Here is a 13,186-nt window from a genome sequence, read left to right as displayed (position 1 = left end):
GTAGGAATGAAAATACATACCTGCACCCTAACCCCAGGACCAGGCAGGATGTGTGCACAGGTGCTCTGGAGACCCTGTTAGGGCAGGTGGCTATTTTATTGTTTTCAAACACAACGGAGCTTGTTGCTCACAGTTGCCTATTTATATGAAGAAAAGCAGGGATGGGCTAGAGAGGACCCTTCCGTCTCATATACGAGCAACCTAAGCAAAGCATCCTCAGAGCCTCTTGCCAGGCCCTAGCTGGCTATTTGTTCTGATGCTTCACTGCAGCATGCATCTTTGGGAATGTTTCTGCAACATTCCCCCCCCCCCTTTCTCTCTCTCTCTCTCAGTCTCTCTCTCTCCCTCCCCCCTCCCCCGTGCACACATACACATGGCACATACCCCCCCATGCTCGCTCCTGTCTATCCTTATTCTTCCTCGTTTGGTTGGGGATTCCCTAGAATTTGGTGGCCTTTAAGCCTTTTTATTCCACACTATTTCTTTTGGAAGTCTAAATTGAAAGAGTTGGTTATAAATTGAGTTATAGGCATTGGCTGTTTTACTACTGGGCACACTGTGTTTTGGAGATGGTACGGGGGCACAAATGCATCCAGTTAGTTTGTGTGGTGGGTCTGGTCTCTCTGCCTGAGGTGTAAGCCTTGTGAAGTGCAAATGCGTACACCCTTGTCATCACTGTCTGTTCCAGGCAGGATCTAAAACACAATGAAAGATATATCAAATGAAGAAGAAGAAGGAAAAAAAAAACCTTACTACTGAGCCAGGTGTGGTGGCTCATGCCTTTAATCTCAGCAGTAGAGAGGCAAAGGCAGGTGGATTTCTGTGAGTTTGAGGCTGCCTGGTCTATGTAGCAAGACCTTGTTTCAAATTAAGAAAGGAAAAAAGGAAAGTAAACATTATTAAAATCACAGCCAGGGGCTTGAGAGATGGCTCTGTGGTTAAGAGCATTTGGCTGCTCTTGCAGAGGACCTGGGTTTGATTCCCAGCACCCACATGGTGGCTCACAACTGCCTGTAACACAGCCCCAGGGGTTCTGATGCTTTCTCCTGGCCTCTGTGGCCTCTTGCATGCACATGATGCACAGACATAACATGCAGGCGAAATACTCAAGACATAAAAATAAAGCCAACTATTTCTTTATGTATCTATTTGGTTTTTTGAGACAGGCTTTCTCTGTATAGCCTTAGCTGTCCTGGAACTCGCTCTGTAGACCAGGCTGGCCTTGAACTCAAAGAGATCTGCCTGACTCTGCGTCCCAAGTGCTGGGAAAAAAAGAGTGAAGGAAAGCATAGGGGCCCAGTGTAAAGCATAGTTGGGTTCCTTCCTAGCTGTCGTTTTTCCATTTTAGCAGTGAAGATAAATCTATCAGTGAGGAGTCCTTGGGATATCTGAGCAGATGGAATCTCCTAGGAGATTATTCCCCTCCCTGAACACAGACATGAATTCAGCTAGCTCACCATAGGTCTAGAAACTGATGGAGTCTGGGGAAGTGCACACCGCTGAGTGTCTGCGCAGTGATGCCACAGGAAAGCCGTTGGACTGAGGCAGCTGTCTCTTTGGTGACATAGGTAGATGTTGTGGATACTGGGTCAGGATGGACGCCACTCATGAGAGTCTCTGCTGTGACAGGAAGCCAGAAGGTAGCCTCACTCCTCATCGAGGCTGGGGCTAACGTGAACGTGAAGGACAAAGATGGAAAGACACCTCTCATGGTACCTCCCTGTGTCCACTTCTCAGATTTTGTTACCATTAGAGTTGGCGTGGAGTTGAGCAGCTTGTATCTGAGCCCTGGGACTGGTAACATAGTATCCGCTGTATGTTAACAAGCAGAGGGAGGGCAGAGCAGGCTCTATATATTTGAAGTGGGGGCCTTATGTTGCCTATGCCTGGAACTCCTGGGATCCCGAGGTCCACTTGAGCCTCTGAGTAGGCACGGTTCTATGCTCCATTCTATACTATTTTGCTTGACTTTTCCCCCCCTGAGTACCTCTAAGGACTATCAACTCCAGTTACCAGGACAATTATGGGATCAAAATAGACCTGTCTAAACAATGAACTTGCTGCTGTTTGGCCCTGTGTAAAACCTGCTGCTTCTCATCTGTGAGGTGGTCCTGCCTCTGGAAGGGAGCACTGCTGCAGAGGGGCACTGTTGCAGGGGAGCACTGCTGCAGGGGGGCACCACTGCAGGGGAGCACCGCTGCAGGGGAGTACTGCTGCAGGGGAGCACCACAGGAGGGGAGTACTATAGCAGGGGAGCACTGCTGCAGGGAGTGCTCCTCATACCATACTCATCTGTTTCCAGGTTGCTGTCTTAAATAATCATGAGCAGTTAGTTCAGCTACTTCTTGACAAAGGGGCAGATGCAACTGTGAAAAATGAGGTATGTTTATTGGAAGATTTTCCTTAAGAGAAGAAAGAAATATATGAGAACGGCAAACTCCAATGTGTAATTAATTAAGGAAGTTGTGTTTCCTTCCAGTTTGGCAAAGGTGTCTTAGAAATGGCCAGAGTTTTTGACAGACAGGTGAGGACCTCCCTCCTGCCTATCAAAGCCAATTTTGTAGTTCTTTCACACTCACAAAACTTGCCAAAACCTTGAAGGACATCTGCCTGTTTGTTGTGGTTTTTCTAGAATGTACTCTCCTTACTAGAAGAAAGGAAAAAAAAGCTGCCAAGGAAATCCTCTGTCCACTGAGCGGAGTGCTACCTGCCTGAGACCGACCTGAGTGAAACAACAGACTGTGACTGCTGGGCTGGGCACATGACAAGCCACATCTCTGAGGATGAGGCATTTATTTATTTAGTTGAAGATTCACAGTGACTTTTATGTAACGGGCAACTCTTCCCACATTGAAATACATCTTTTTACCGAAGCACACTCATTTGTGGTCTGATCACTGGGTATCTATAGAATAGGCATGATTTTTTTTTTTTTTTGCCCTGTGCCTTTGCAGTTAGACATGAAACCAAATATTCATGTGCTGGTGCTAATAAATGCATGCACACAAGGGTCCCCACTCCTGATCATCCCCAACTGTCCTCGAGATGCTCCAGGCCTACTGGCCTTCTTCTCCTCATGTGTTTCTTATTATGTCTCCTGCCGCACGGCAGGCCAGGCTGCTGTTGCCTCCCATAGAGGGGCTCCTCCTAAGCACCCAGGGGTTTTCTCTTAGGCTCTTGGACTCACATCAAAGCTCAGAAACACATATCTGAAGGCTGGTTCTGTTTGCAGTGTTCGTTTGAAGGACAGTTCTAGGGGACAGGTCCATCGGCTCACGTGTTTGCACATGCTCACCTGCATGGTGAAAAGGACCCAGCCTGCAGGTGGCTGGACGGCTTCACCAACGGCTAGTGTGCTGCATTTAGTTTTGAGAGTACACATGATTTTTGAGGCAAATTGTATAGGTTGTAGACAAGAGGGGTTAACCACTACCAAGACTGTTTGGTTAAGAACTCAAAGATAGAAATGTGGGGAGCTTTAGCTGGGCAAAGCTTAAACCCCAGCAGGACCACATGCATTTTGTGTCTCTGAGGAAAACTGGTTCACTTGTCCTTCCAGTAAAGCAGCTACAAAAGCCCTCACAGGAGTGGCCTGTTTTTTAAACCAGGAAAGGCCCATGAAAAGGTAACCAAAGGTCAGCACTGGGGAAGCCACAGAGAACACCCACACATTGATTCAGATGTGGGCAGTTTTCGGCTCTTCTCTGCAGAGTTCATGGAGGACTTGATTCGTCCTGTCAAGACTTCATCCTGTCTGTGGACGTTGCTTTGGCACTTTGCCTTCCGTATAAGGGCTTATCCTCTCCTGCCTTGTTCATGGCCAGTATTGACATCCACCTTACCGTCCTCTCTGGGTCTGATGCAGATGGTATTCCGTCTTCCTTGCCAGTGTAACACTGGGTGACATTGTCCACTGTCTGGCCTTCCCACTGCACCAAGCTTAGATTCCTGACATGGTCTCACCAGGTTCCTGTGTGCTCACAGTCTACGTGTAGTTACTGTTCTTTTTGCCTGATGATTAGAAGGTGGTTTATAGCCTGCTTAATTTTCCCCTGAGTAACTCATGGTTCTGTTTTTCTAACTCATTAAATTACATGCTTTATTTTTACAAGTTTATTATTTTTCAATGCAAGTGGGTTTTTTTGTTCCTTTTATAGACATTGTGCTCATTCCTTGTCACTCCTTTGTTTATTAATTTATGTATTTGGGCCTCTGAACTCCCCCTGGGGGACTGCTTTTGTTCTAATATCATACGGGTTTATTTTACTGAATCTTCCTGATTCTAAGATTCAGTGGGGTTACCTGCTAACTACCCTTTGTGGGATCCTTTCAGATCCTCTGAATTGAGTATGAGAGAGAGGGCAGAGAGACAGAGGACATCAGGTATCTGCTTTTAATCCTAGGAGTTTGAGAAACAGCATTCTCAGAGTTATAATTGCTGATCTCTAGGTGGCTGAAGAATTCGTACATTTCTAGGGCACATTTTTTCTTATTTGTTCTTTGATCCTGAGAGGCATTAGGGAAAGGGTCAGATTCTGTGCATTTGGAATGCCAGTTTACTGTGTGTGAATTTGATTTGTCATTCACCTGTGACATCACAAACCTACTTGCTTTGTTTTGGCCTAAGTGGTAAGAACAAAGATTCCTTTTTTTTGCTATAATTTTGAGCATATTTATATATCTATTTCTATATGATATTTTTATTTTCTGCAGTTTTCTTTATGAAGTTGGATGCCATTTTTAAAATGTGTAAGTATGTATCTATTGTATCTATTTAGATTTTCTTTGCAGACAATCTGATACTCCTACGATTGCTTCCTTTTTGAACTTTTCTATAGATAATATAAAATTTTAAAATTGTTTTTACAGGCTATGAATTCACATTACATTGTTCAAAATGGTCTTAGGTTCCCTCGCTGTCTCACCAGTGCTGTGTACTGACATGCATTTTCTTTCCCCCTTTTCCCAGGATTGGCAACATATGTACCTTGGCGCCTCAACACTTGTCTTCAGTTACTTGTGCAATGCTCCAAGATGCCCTTACACTTACAAGTGAATGAAAACATAGGTATATTTTTCTACACAAGAACTTCCCCTTAATTTTGTATCAATAACGTCCTGGATACAAATGAGATGCCTAATATTTATCTGTTTATTGTTTATTGGATATAATGCTCTTAACGATGACATTTTCTACTGAACTAGCAGGCTGTGTAGACCTGTAGATCTCCCATATGAGAAATGCATACAAAAATAACAGCATGTAACATACAAATGTGAAAACATGAGCTGAACAAAGCGCTATCAACTGATGAAGCCCTGCAGAATGAAACTGTGCTGGTTAACCGAGATGTGACGTTAATCAGGACGGAGCTAAGCAGCCTGCGGCCAGTTAGAGTTACATAGGTTCTGCCATAAGTGTTCAGATGACTGGCTCTCCCAGTCACTACCAAGTTGCCCTGATGGGAGGACTGTTTGTTCTGTTTCTAGTCTCATGAGATTTATATGTTTTCTGGTCACTGCCTTATGAAGTACCAGCATACAGGCTGATGAACTTAATGAACTTAAATGTGCTAAATTAAGGACTAAAATGTTACTTTCTTAGAGAGTTATAGATATCAAGCAACATACTCTTTGAAGGTGTAGAAAGGTAGGCAGGCAGTGGGGCTCTCAACCTGCAGGGGACCAAACCATTTTCCAGTTGAGAATGACCCTTTAGTGTTAGGCCTCCTGGAGATCTCTGCCCACTACTAAGTATTATACCAATTCCACACACATTTCTTTCCCTAGGTTTTCTTGTATGAGAAAAGCTTGCAGTGATTTGATAGTAAACAATTACTGTCACTAATGGAATGAAATTATGTATGTATGTATGTATGTATGTATGTATGTATGTATGTGTGTATGATGTTCTCCACAAAAAGGCACAGAAATTGTATAATCCTACGTGTACAAATGTCTCCTGCAAGGGTCCCCACTGCCCAGTGGTTCTGGGAGCATCACTCACCTCATCAGAGTTTAAAAGTAATAGATGCCAGTGGGAAATTCAGGGTGCATCAAAAGTATTTTGTAATCAGTGCTAACTTGATTTTCTATGGCCAACCTACCTCACCTTCTAATTACAGCAAGGCATTGGGAGGGAGGTCACTGTGGTTGAGATGCTGTGGGATAGAGTCGAGGCTGGAGGTTGCTCTGTGCTGTGGCCTTGGAGAAGGAACTGTTCTGTGTAGGTGACCCTTGAAGGGGACCCACACCCTGTAGCAGTTACGACTTTGGCTTGAAGGAGTTTGGCTCTCTCAGATGAGAGAGGTTTGGGCATGGAGTCTGGCCAGAGTGAGGCACTTGTGATTGTAAAGAGAAGAAGGCACGTGGGTGCCTATGTTTCCCTGTGTGTGTGGTGTGATGGAGGCACTGCCGAGTCTTATGAGGGAACTAGGAGTGGAAAGCTAGCTTCTAGTATGAATAAGGGCGAGAAAAAAATGGCCTCTGTTGTATCCTTCCCCGCTTGTCATAGTACTCAAAACACTCAGCTCTTGGTTCAGGGGGCTTCTTAGGAGTGCTGGTGTCTCTTAGTCTGGATTGTTTGTGTATGGCTGGGGCCATCTGAGAACTGTGGGGGAGGATCTGTAGACAAAGTATCCCCAGGCTGGGGCCTGATGTAAGAGAATTAAAACATGAAGGGAGCCTCAGAGGAAAGAGCTGCAAGTGGCCGGCGCCCTACTGCCCAGCCTCTGTCCTCCCAGTTGTCAGGCTCAGAGTGCTCAGTAAACATCTGCAGAGAGGCTTGGAGAATGCTTCGGCCTTCTCCTTGGCCCAGCTCCAGCCTCTTTGTAGCACCACGGGGATCACAGGCCCCTACGAACATTCAAACACAGATCAGGGCTTGGCAGCTCTCAGGGAATGCATTGATGGGTTGTATTGATTTGTTGGAGAACGATGTCCCCACAGCTTCAGCCTGAGAATTCCTAATAAAGTTAAGAAGGCATAAAAATGTCTCCTCGGAGACCAGTCAGGAGCATTTCTTCCCGTAGAATTTAATTTGTTGCTTGTGTGGTTTCTGTGATGTCATCCCACATGTGTAAGCTGGAAACAGTCACACAGAGCGCAAACTCGGCATGCATATTTTGAAGTGGAAAACTGTGTTGTTGCTCCCCATTTGATCCTACGTGCTGGGAGAACAGACTCAGGAATATTGTTAGAGACCGACTATAAAGTGGAATGCCTGCAAGTTTCACCTCCCACTTGCCTGCAAAGTGTAGTCACGTGACCTATAACCAGGCAGGAAATGAGGGCATTCGGCCGGGCCTCGTGTCTAGGCACTTGACTGCTGAACTTCTCAGGGATAGTCTCACAAAACTCAGCCAACTCTAGTCATGCCTATAGTGTATTCAGACCTAAGACAGACTGCGATTGAACTATATTAACTTTGGTTCCTGTTGTTTAAAGGATGTACAAAGGGAGAGAAAAACTCCCCTCTATCAAAAAACCCCAATTTTGGTTATTGGTTCCTAATTTTGTTAAAGTTGAAGCTATTGCTAAATATGCTTTATTTGATGACTATTATATCTTAGAGGTATTCCTTTAGTAACACTGTCCTGTAAAGGGATATCTGGGTTAAATTGTTCTTATTTGGAAAGAGGTGCATGGCTCTGTAAAAAGCAAGAAGTCAGCACTGCAGAGCTGGAAGGCACCATCGGCATTCTCAGCGGCCACTGGGGGGGATACAGCAGAAGACCGTGGCAACCAAACTGTCCCTGGTCCTCCAAGACCAAAGTACAGAAACAACAGAGGAAATTGGGTTCACAGCTTCCCTCTTACTTCTACCCAGAAGAGGGGCTCATATGCCCTGGCTCAGGCTTTGAGTGTCTTATAAGACGATGCTCACACAGCTCTGTAAGCTTTTCCAGTTGTGTGTGTTTGGCCTTAATACAACTACCCAATGGCAAATCAGTTACAAAAACTCTATATGCATCTCAGTGGCAGCAATATTGTTGCTGTGCCACAAAAGAGGCATTTTATAAGAGTTCTTTATGCAACTACGATGTAGATTTATTTATCCACAGTCATGAAGGCCATGCTCACCAACACTGAATACAGTTCAGAGTTCTAGAAAACAAACCAAATTCGAAGTCTGTATTTTCCCTTCTGCTTCAAGGGACAGGCTAGGCATTTATGTGACCCTTCCAAAGAAGCTTGTTCCTAAAGCACCCAGATGTGTCACAGAGCTGCGGTCAGCTACCCTCCAATGTGGAGCTCTCAGCTGTGTTACAGAGCTGCAGTCAGTCACCCCACACCCCACCCGGAGGCAGCGAAGGCCTCTGGCATTTTGCCTTACATGACTTAAAAAAAAATCTTTCATGCCATTGGGTTGAGTCATCTTAAAGATCTGCTTCTGAAGATGGCTTCCCAGCCAGACACTGAAAAAAGCTACAAGGTGGAAGGGTTGCCTGGCTGAGTCTGCCTTTCATAAGCCTTCAGCATTAGGGAACTGATTTCCTTGTCATCATATGAGGCGTTACCAGGTATGTTCTGCATGTGGGAAAGACGGAGTCTCTACGCTGAAGAAAACAGGATCCGAAGAGAACAGATGAGTAACTTTGGGTTCTGTGTCCAGTGGCTACTAACAAGGACAGCAGACGTAGGCTGCACAAGGAGAACAGCACTCCATGTGGTTACAGCTTTTGCAAGCATATGGATTCTGCCTAATTTTTAATAAGTTGAGCCTTGAAGGGAGATTTTTATCTCCAGAGTTGATCGACTAGATCTGGTTACCAGTTCACATCTGAAAATGGTTATGGTCCCATAGAAAGCCTCCTCTATCTGTCAGAACACAGGGTCATTGTATTACAGTCAAGAAGACAATGTGGTAATTTGCTTAGCTCTAAACGGGGCAGGAGACAGAGGTCTGCAGTGCCCGGGCAGTGGCTTTCTTGTAGAAACACCACTGTTCCCAATGTAAACAACATGCCCACGCCAGCACTCTGTGAAGGGCAGCCAGAGAGACGCTCATGCTGGGTCTGGAAGCAGAGCCTTGTGCAGCACCAAAGACCTTCTTTGCTCTCCAAAGTTGCTCATGGCCACTCAGCTCAAGGTCAAATGTCAGCCTGGACTAGAGTTGGAGTCTCTATCCTGGTGTGACCACACCCCAACCTTTCTTGTCTGCACTCCAGGTTCTCTCCAAAGCTGCTGGCCAGCAACCAGACCCCACCTGTTGTCTGAGAACTTCGGGGTGCAGGGCCTGAAGGCTTGTCAGCATGCAGGGGCCCCAGACCTTCCCAGGGGCCCTGGCTACAACCCAGGATAGGGATTCCAAAACTAAAAACTAAAAACAAAACAAAACATTCCAGGTTCCACCTGGGGTTTCCTGAGCTGTGGGTATGGTACCATAACACAGCCTTGGGGAGTTGGGGAGTTCTTTTCCAATAAGGCCTTGAGCAGAAAGTAAACATCTCATCTTGGATCCCATCAAGCAGGATATTTCAAGTTCCGCCAGAAAAACAAAAGCCCAAGGAGCCTTCCTTCTGACGAACAGCCTGGGATGGTACAAATGCCTGCTACGGCGCCCTGCGCAGTAATAGACACTGCATAATTTAATAAGTTACAAGTACCTGAGCGATCACACAAAGCACCACAGCACAGCACCCACCGCAGTAGCTCACAGTTCTGGGAATAACGGTGTCTTAAACACTCTGAAAATTCTAAAAGTTGGTACAAAAAAAAAAAGTCACTCCAGTGGAGTTGAAGATAGTGCAAACTTCTGTCTTCACTGTTGAGGACGGTCCAGGCTGGCTTCTCACTTGATGTAGGCATTGTAGGAGGGTCTGGGTACTTGATGCTTCGGGGCAGGTCTGAATCAAGAGTAAGACAGAAAGGGGAAAACAAAACTGCAGTTAGACTCTCAGATGCAGTTCTGTAGGCATAGGAGCCTGAAAGAAGTCATCTCCTGCACACTGGTGGATCTCCCAGGTTAGAGCCCACTGGCCCTGACCTGAGGTTGAAGGCCAGTATAGGGTTTTTTTTTTTTTTTTTTTGGGTAGGGGGAGATGCTGATCATAACAAGGACCTCACTGAAGAACTCCCGGCGATCTATGATAGGTTTACCTTCCCACTACCCTTACCCTGCTCCCCCCCACCCCCGAGTTCTGCCTTCCATCCATCAGTTGATTCTAGAATAACACCGTTAGACAGAAAAATGGCTATGAATGGCTCAGGTAATTCTTAGATTTTCCGTTTTCGATTTATTTATCTGGATGTCTCTGCATGTGAGTGCAGGGGCCAGTGGAGGCTGGAAGCAGGTGCCTCTCTGATCCCTCTGGAGCTGGATTTACAGATAGTTGTGAGTTACCCAGTGTGAGTGCTGGAAACTGAACTCTGGTCCACTGGAAGAACGGCAAGTGCTCTTAACCATTGAACCAGCTCTCCGGTCTCAAACTCTGTGTTTCTAGCAGCCACATGACATGGGTGAACTTTTAGTTTTATCAGTAAATTTCCTTTAGCTATTATCAGCATCTCAGTATGCCATCAGCATTAAGTGCTAAGAGAAGCCACAGGGGCAGAAGTAAGTGTTCAAAATCTGGCACTTGTTTACACTTTTGTATATTTCAATTTTATTTTTAACCAGCTCCAACATGCCTGGTGGCTACTGGATAGCGACGCTTAGCTCAAGAGCTAGGGAGCCGGGCTGCCAGCAGTAAAGGTTAGGCAGGGCACCATTTGGGGTATTATGGAAAGAAGTGCTCCCCCACCAGCCCCATCATGCCCGTGGAGTGTTTTAATCTTGTAGAACATCAAAAGTAAACTCCAATGCTATGCAGTTTTCCACCTGCATTTCCACGGTGGTGAGCTAGACTGTTCTCTTAACCCTCTGACCAGCATTATCTCTGAGATTTATGAGGCAGTCATTTCTTTCCCAGGCCAACATTCTTCCCAAGAGCCGTAATGAATCACCGACGTGGGTCTTCCCCTGCAGAGATAGGAGTTACTGACCACGCAGCCTGGCCAACAGCCTGCTAAAGGGCACGTGAGTGGGAAGAGTGGGCTGCGGGTTTAACAGTCTGCTAGCCAGGTGTGGTGGCTCACAATTAACAATCCTAGTGCAAAGGAGGGTGAAGGATCAAGAAGTTTGGGTCAGCCTGGGCTACTGGGGAGACCAAGGCTGGGGGTATATGTGGCACTTGCCTAACATATTCTTGCCTGAGAACTGAGAGAAAATAGCAAAAACCCCACAAGGGAATAATTTCCCCGAGAAAGAGGTTGAGCTGCAGCACTTGCTAATTTCCATGTTGCTAACACTCCCAGCGGCACCAGCAACCATGGAAGATGGGAGAGTACCCAGCATGCCATAGACTCCACCACAGAAATACCTGCTGCGAGCAGCCTCAGCAGTAAGTATCTGGGAGCAATTTCTTTGGAATATTTATTGCCCTTTTTAAAAAATTCAACTTGATATACTTAATTATTTCATCTTATTTTATATATTTTTAGTTTTTCAAGACAGGGTTGGTTTCTTTCTGTTATTTTGTTTGTCCTGGACTCATTTTGTAGAGCAGAGAATTCACAGTGATCTGCCTGCCTCTGCCTCCCGAGTGCTGGGATTACATCCATGCTCTACCGTGCCTGGCTCAACTTTAGTAATTAATGTTGGCTAGGTTGCAAAGGCATGGGCCAGCTTCAGTGCCGCTGTGGGTAACCTCTCCCCATGGAAATAGAGTTGAGGCTGCGCCTGCCTCATCCCCTGTGGGAGAGGATGGCGATGGCCACAGCCAGAGATAGCCTATGTGGGTCACTTAGCTATGGGGAGGGCCCTAGTCTAGGCACAGCAGGTCTCAGTGAGCATGGCAGAGGTCCAGCCTTCATACAGACGCAAATAACAATATTTGCTTTAGTGCCTGCGGGAGACCAGGCTGGGCCATTGTCAGCAGCTCAGCTGTCTTCATACTGCTGTGATCTCTCAGGTAAGTGAGCCATTGCGGAAAGCCCTGGGGAGATGCAGTGACTGCTTCCTGGTTATTTTCACACTTCTCTCCCGTCATTCTCATGTCAGGGGCAGGCAGGAAGCGTGGCTTAACACCTGATACCTGCACACCGGTATGGTTAGTTCAGTTCCCCTATACCACTAAGGGATACCCACCTGATTGGGGCTGGGCGGTGCCCAGGCTCCTGCTTCCCTGGGGTCCTCACCAAGGCACCAGTGAGCTGAGAAGTCCTGCTCAATGGATCGGCAGGCAGAGGCTTCCGAGGAGGGCTGGGCTTGCGGGTGCCCTGCAACAGACAACAGATCACACGTGGCTCCTCAGTTCGGTGGCCAGAACTGGACCCTGGGACCCAGCAGACTTCTGGGAAGCAATGCACATTACTACACAGTGCTCCTACAATACAAGGTAGGAACTATCTTTAGCCTTTTCTGTAACAGTTAAAAGAATTACATCTGTGCAGTCAACTGTGGCTCATCTGACCCCACAGGTCTTAGGGGCATAGTGGATAGTAGGATTCTCTCCCAGTGTCCTTAGGGGGTGGATGTGAGTCTAACCATGGCTTCAGATAATCTCCAGTTCATAAAGGACTGGTGCAACTGTGAATGTACAGGATCCGCAAGACACCCATCCAATTCCTGGTGTGAAGATCTGAGAAAATAGCTGGGTTGCTTTGTAGAGCATGCTGTATCTCTTCCACCTGGATGCTTGTTAGAATTTGTCGGGGAGGAGCCAAGCAGTGGCTTGTAGAATAGGTAAGGATCAGTGAGGACACTATGGGGTGATGTGTCACTGGCCACAGTGGACAGAGTGAGAATTTGGGGGTATTCTATATTGGGTCACATCCAGAGTCCACAGTGGGACTCACACAAGTCTACCTCTCTGGAAAACAAAGTAATCTCTCTTAAATAAAAGAACACACAAGATGTTCCCAACACATAGATAATTATTACACCAGCAGTTACTCATGTGCCGGCTTTAAATGCTTAATAGAAACATGGAAAACTTCAAGATACCTCGTGGGGTACCTTCCTAGCTGCCCCTGGAGAACTCCAGTCAGCAAGTATTGTCCACACTCTCCTGGGGGCCCAAAATAGGTCTGGTCAGCTTGACACTTGGCACTTCTTGACCTCGTCACTGCAGGGAAGGGACTCTGAGTAACAGAGTCAGAAACCCCACAGGATAGTACGTCCTGTAAGCAAATGAGCTGATGC

General features: G+C 46.3%; 2 protein-coding genes across 7 annotated transcripts in view; one reads left to right on the top strand and one right to left on the bottom strand.

Moving 5' to 3' along the window:
* The window catches only part of FANK1 (fibronectin type III and ankyrin repeat domains 1), a 106,149-nt gene extending 103,273 nt beyond the window's left edge, over window positions 1-2,876 (top strand). For 3 of the 5 annotated variants that reach the window (XM_084751286.1, XM_084751289.1, XM_084751290.1), the window contains 4 exons: window positions 1,569-1,712; window positions 2,303-2,380; window positions 2,480-2,524; window positions 2,633-2,876. In XM_084751286.1, the coding sequence (XP_084607412.1) occupies window positions 1,569-1,712; window positions 2,303-2,380; window positions 2,480-2,524; window positions 2,633-2,695 (330 nt within the window). In that variant the 3' untranslated portion in view covers window positions 2,696-2,876. Of the gene's footprint in view, window positions 1-1,568; window positions 1,806-1,984; window positions 2,009-2,302; window positions 2,381-2,459; window positions 2,525-2,632 lie in introns of those variants that run through there. The other 2 variants (XM_084751287.1, XM_084751288.1) reach the window with 2 other exon arrangements.
* Window positions 2,877-5,141: 2,265 nt separating this feature from the next.
* ADAM12 (ADAM metallopeptidase domain 12) overlaps window positions 5,142-13,186 on the bottom strand; it is a 320,214-nt gene continuing 312,169 nt past the window's right edge. For both annotated transcript variants that reach the window (XM_084751157.1, XM_084751158.1), the window contains exons 22-23: window positions 12,131-12,261; window positions 5,142-9,848 (exon numbers count right to left, since the gene is read on the bottom strand). In XM_084751157.1, the coding sequence (XP_084607283.1) occupies window positions 9,794-9,848; window positions 12,131-12,261 (186 nt within the window). In that variant the 3' untranslated portion in view covers window positions 5,142-9,793. The remainder of the gene's footprint in view (window positions 9,849-12,130; window positions 12,262-13,186) is intronic.

The sequence above is a fragment of the Acomys minous genome, assembly GCF_964271855.1.
Source record: "Acomys minous genome assembly, chromosome: 2".
Lineage (NCBI taxonomy): Eukaryota > Metazoa > Chordata > Mammalia > Rodentia > Muridae > Acomys > Acomys minous.
Note: the sequence above shows the minus strand (reverse complement) of the source record. Positions and strands in the feature narration are given on the sequence as shown.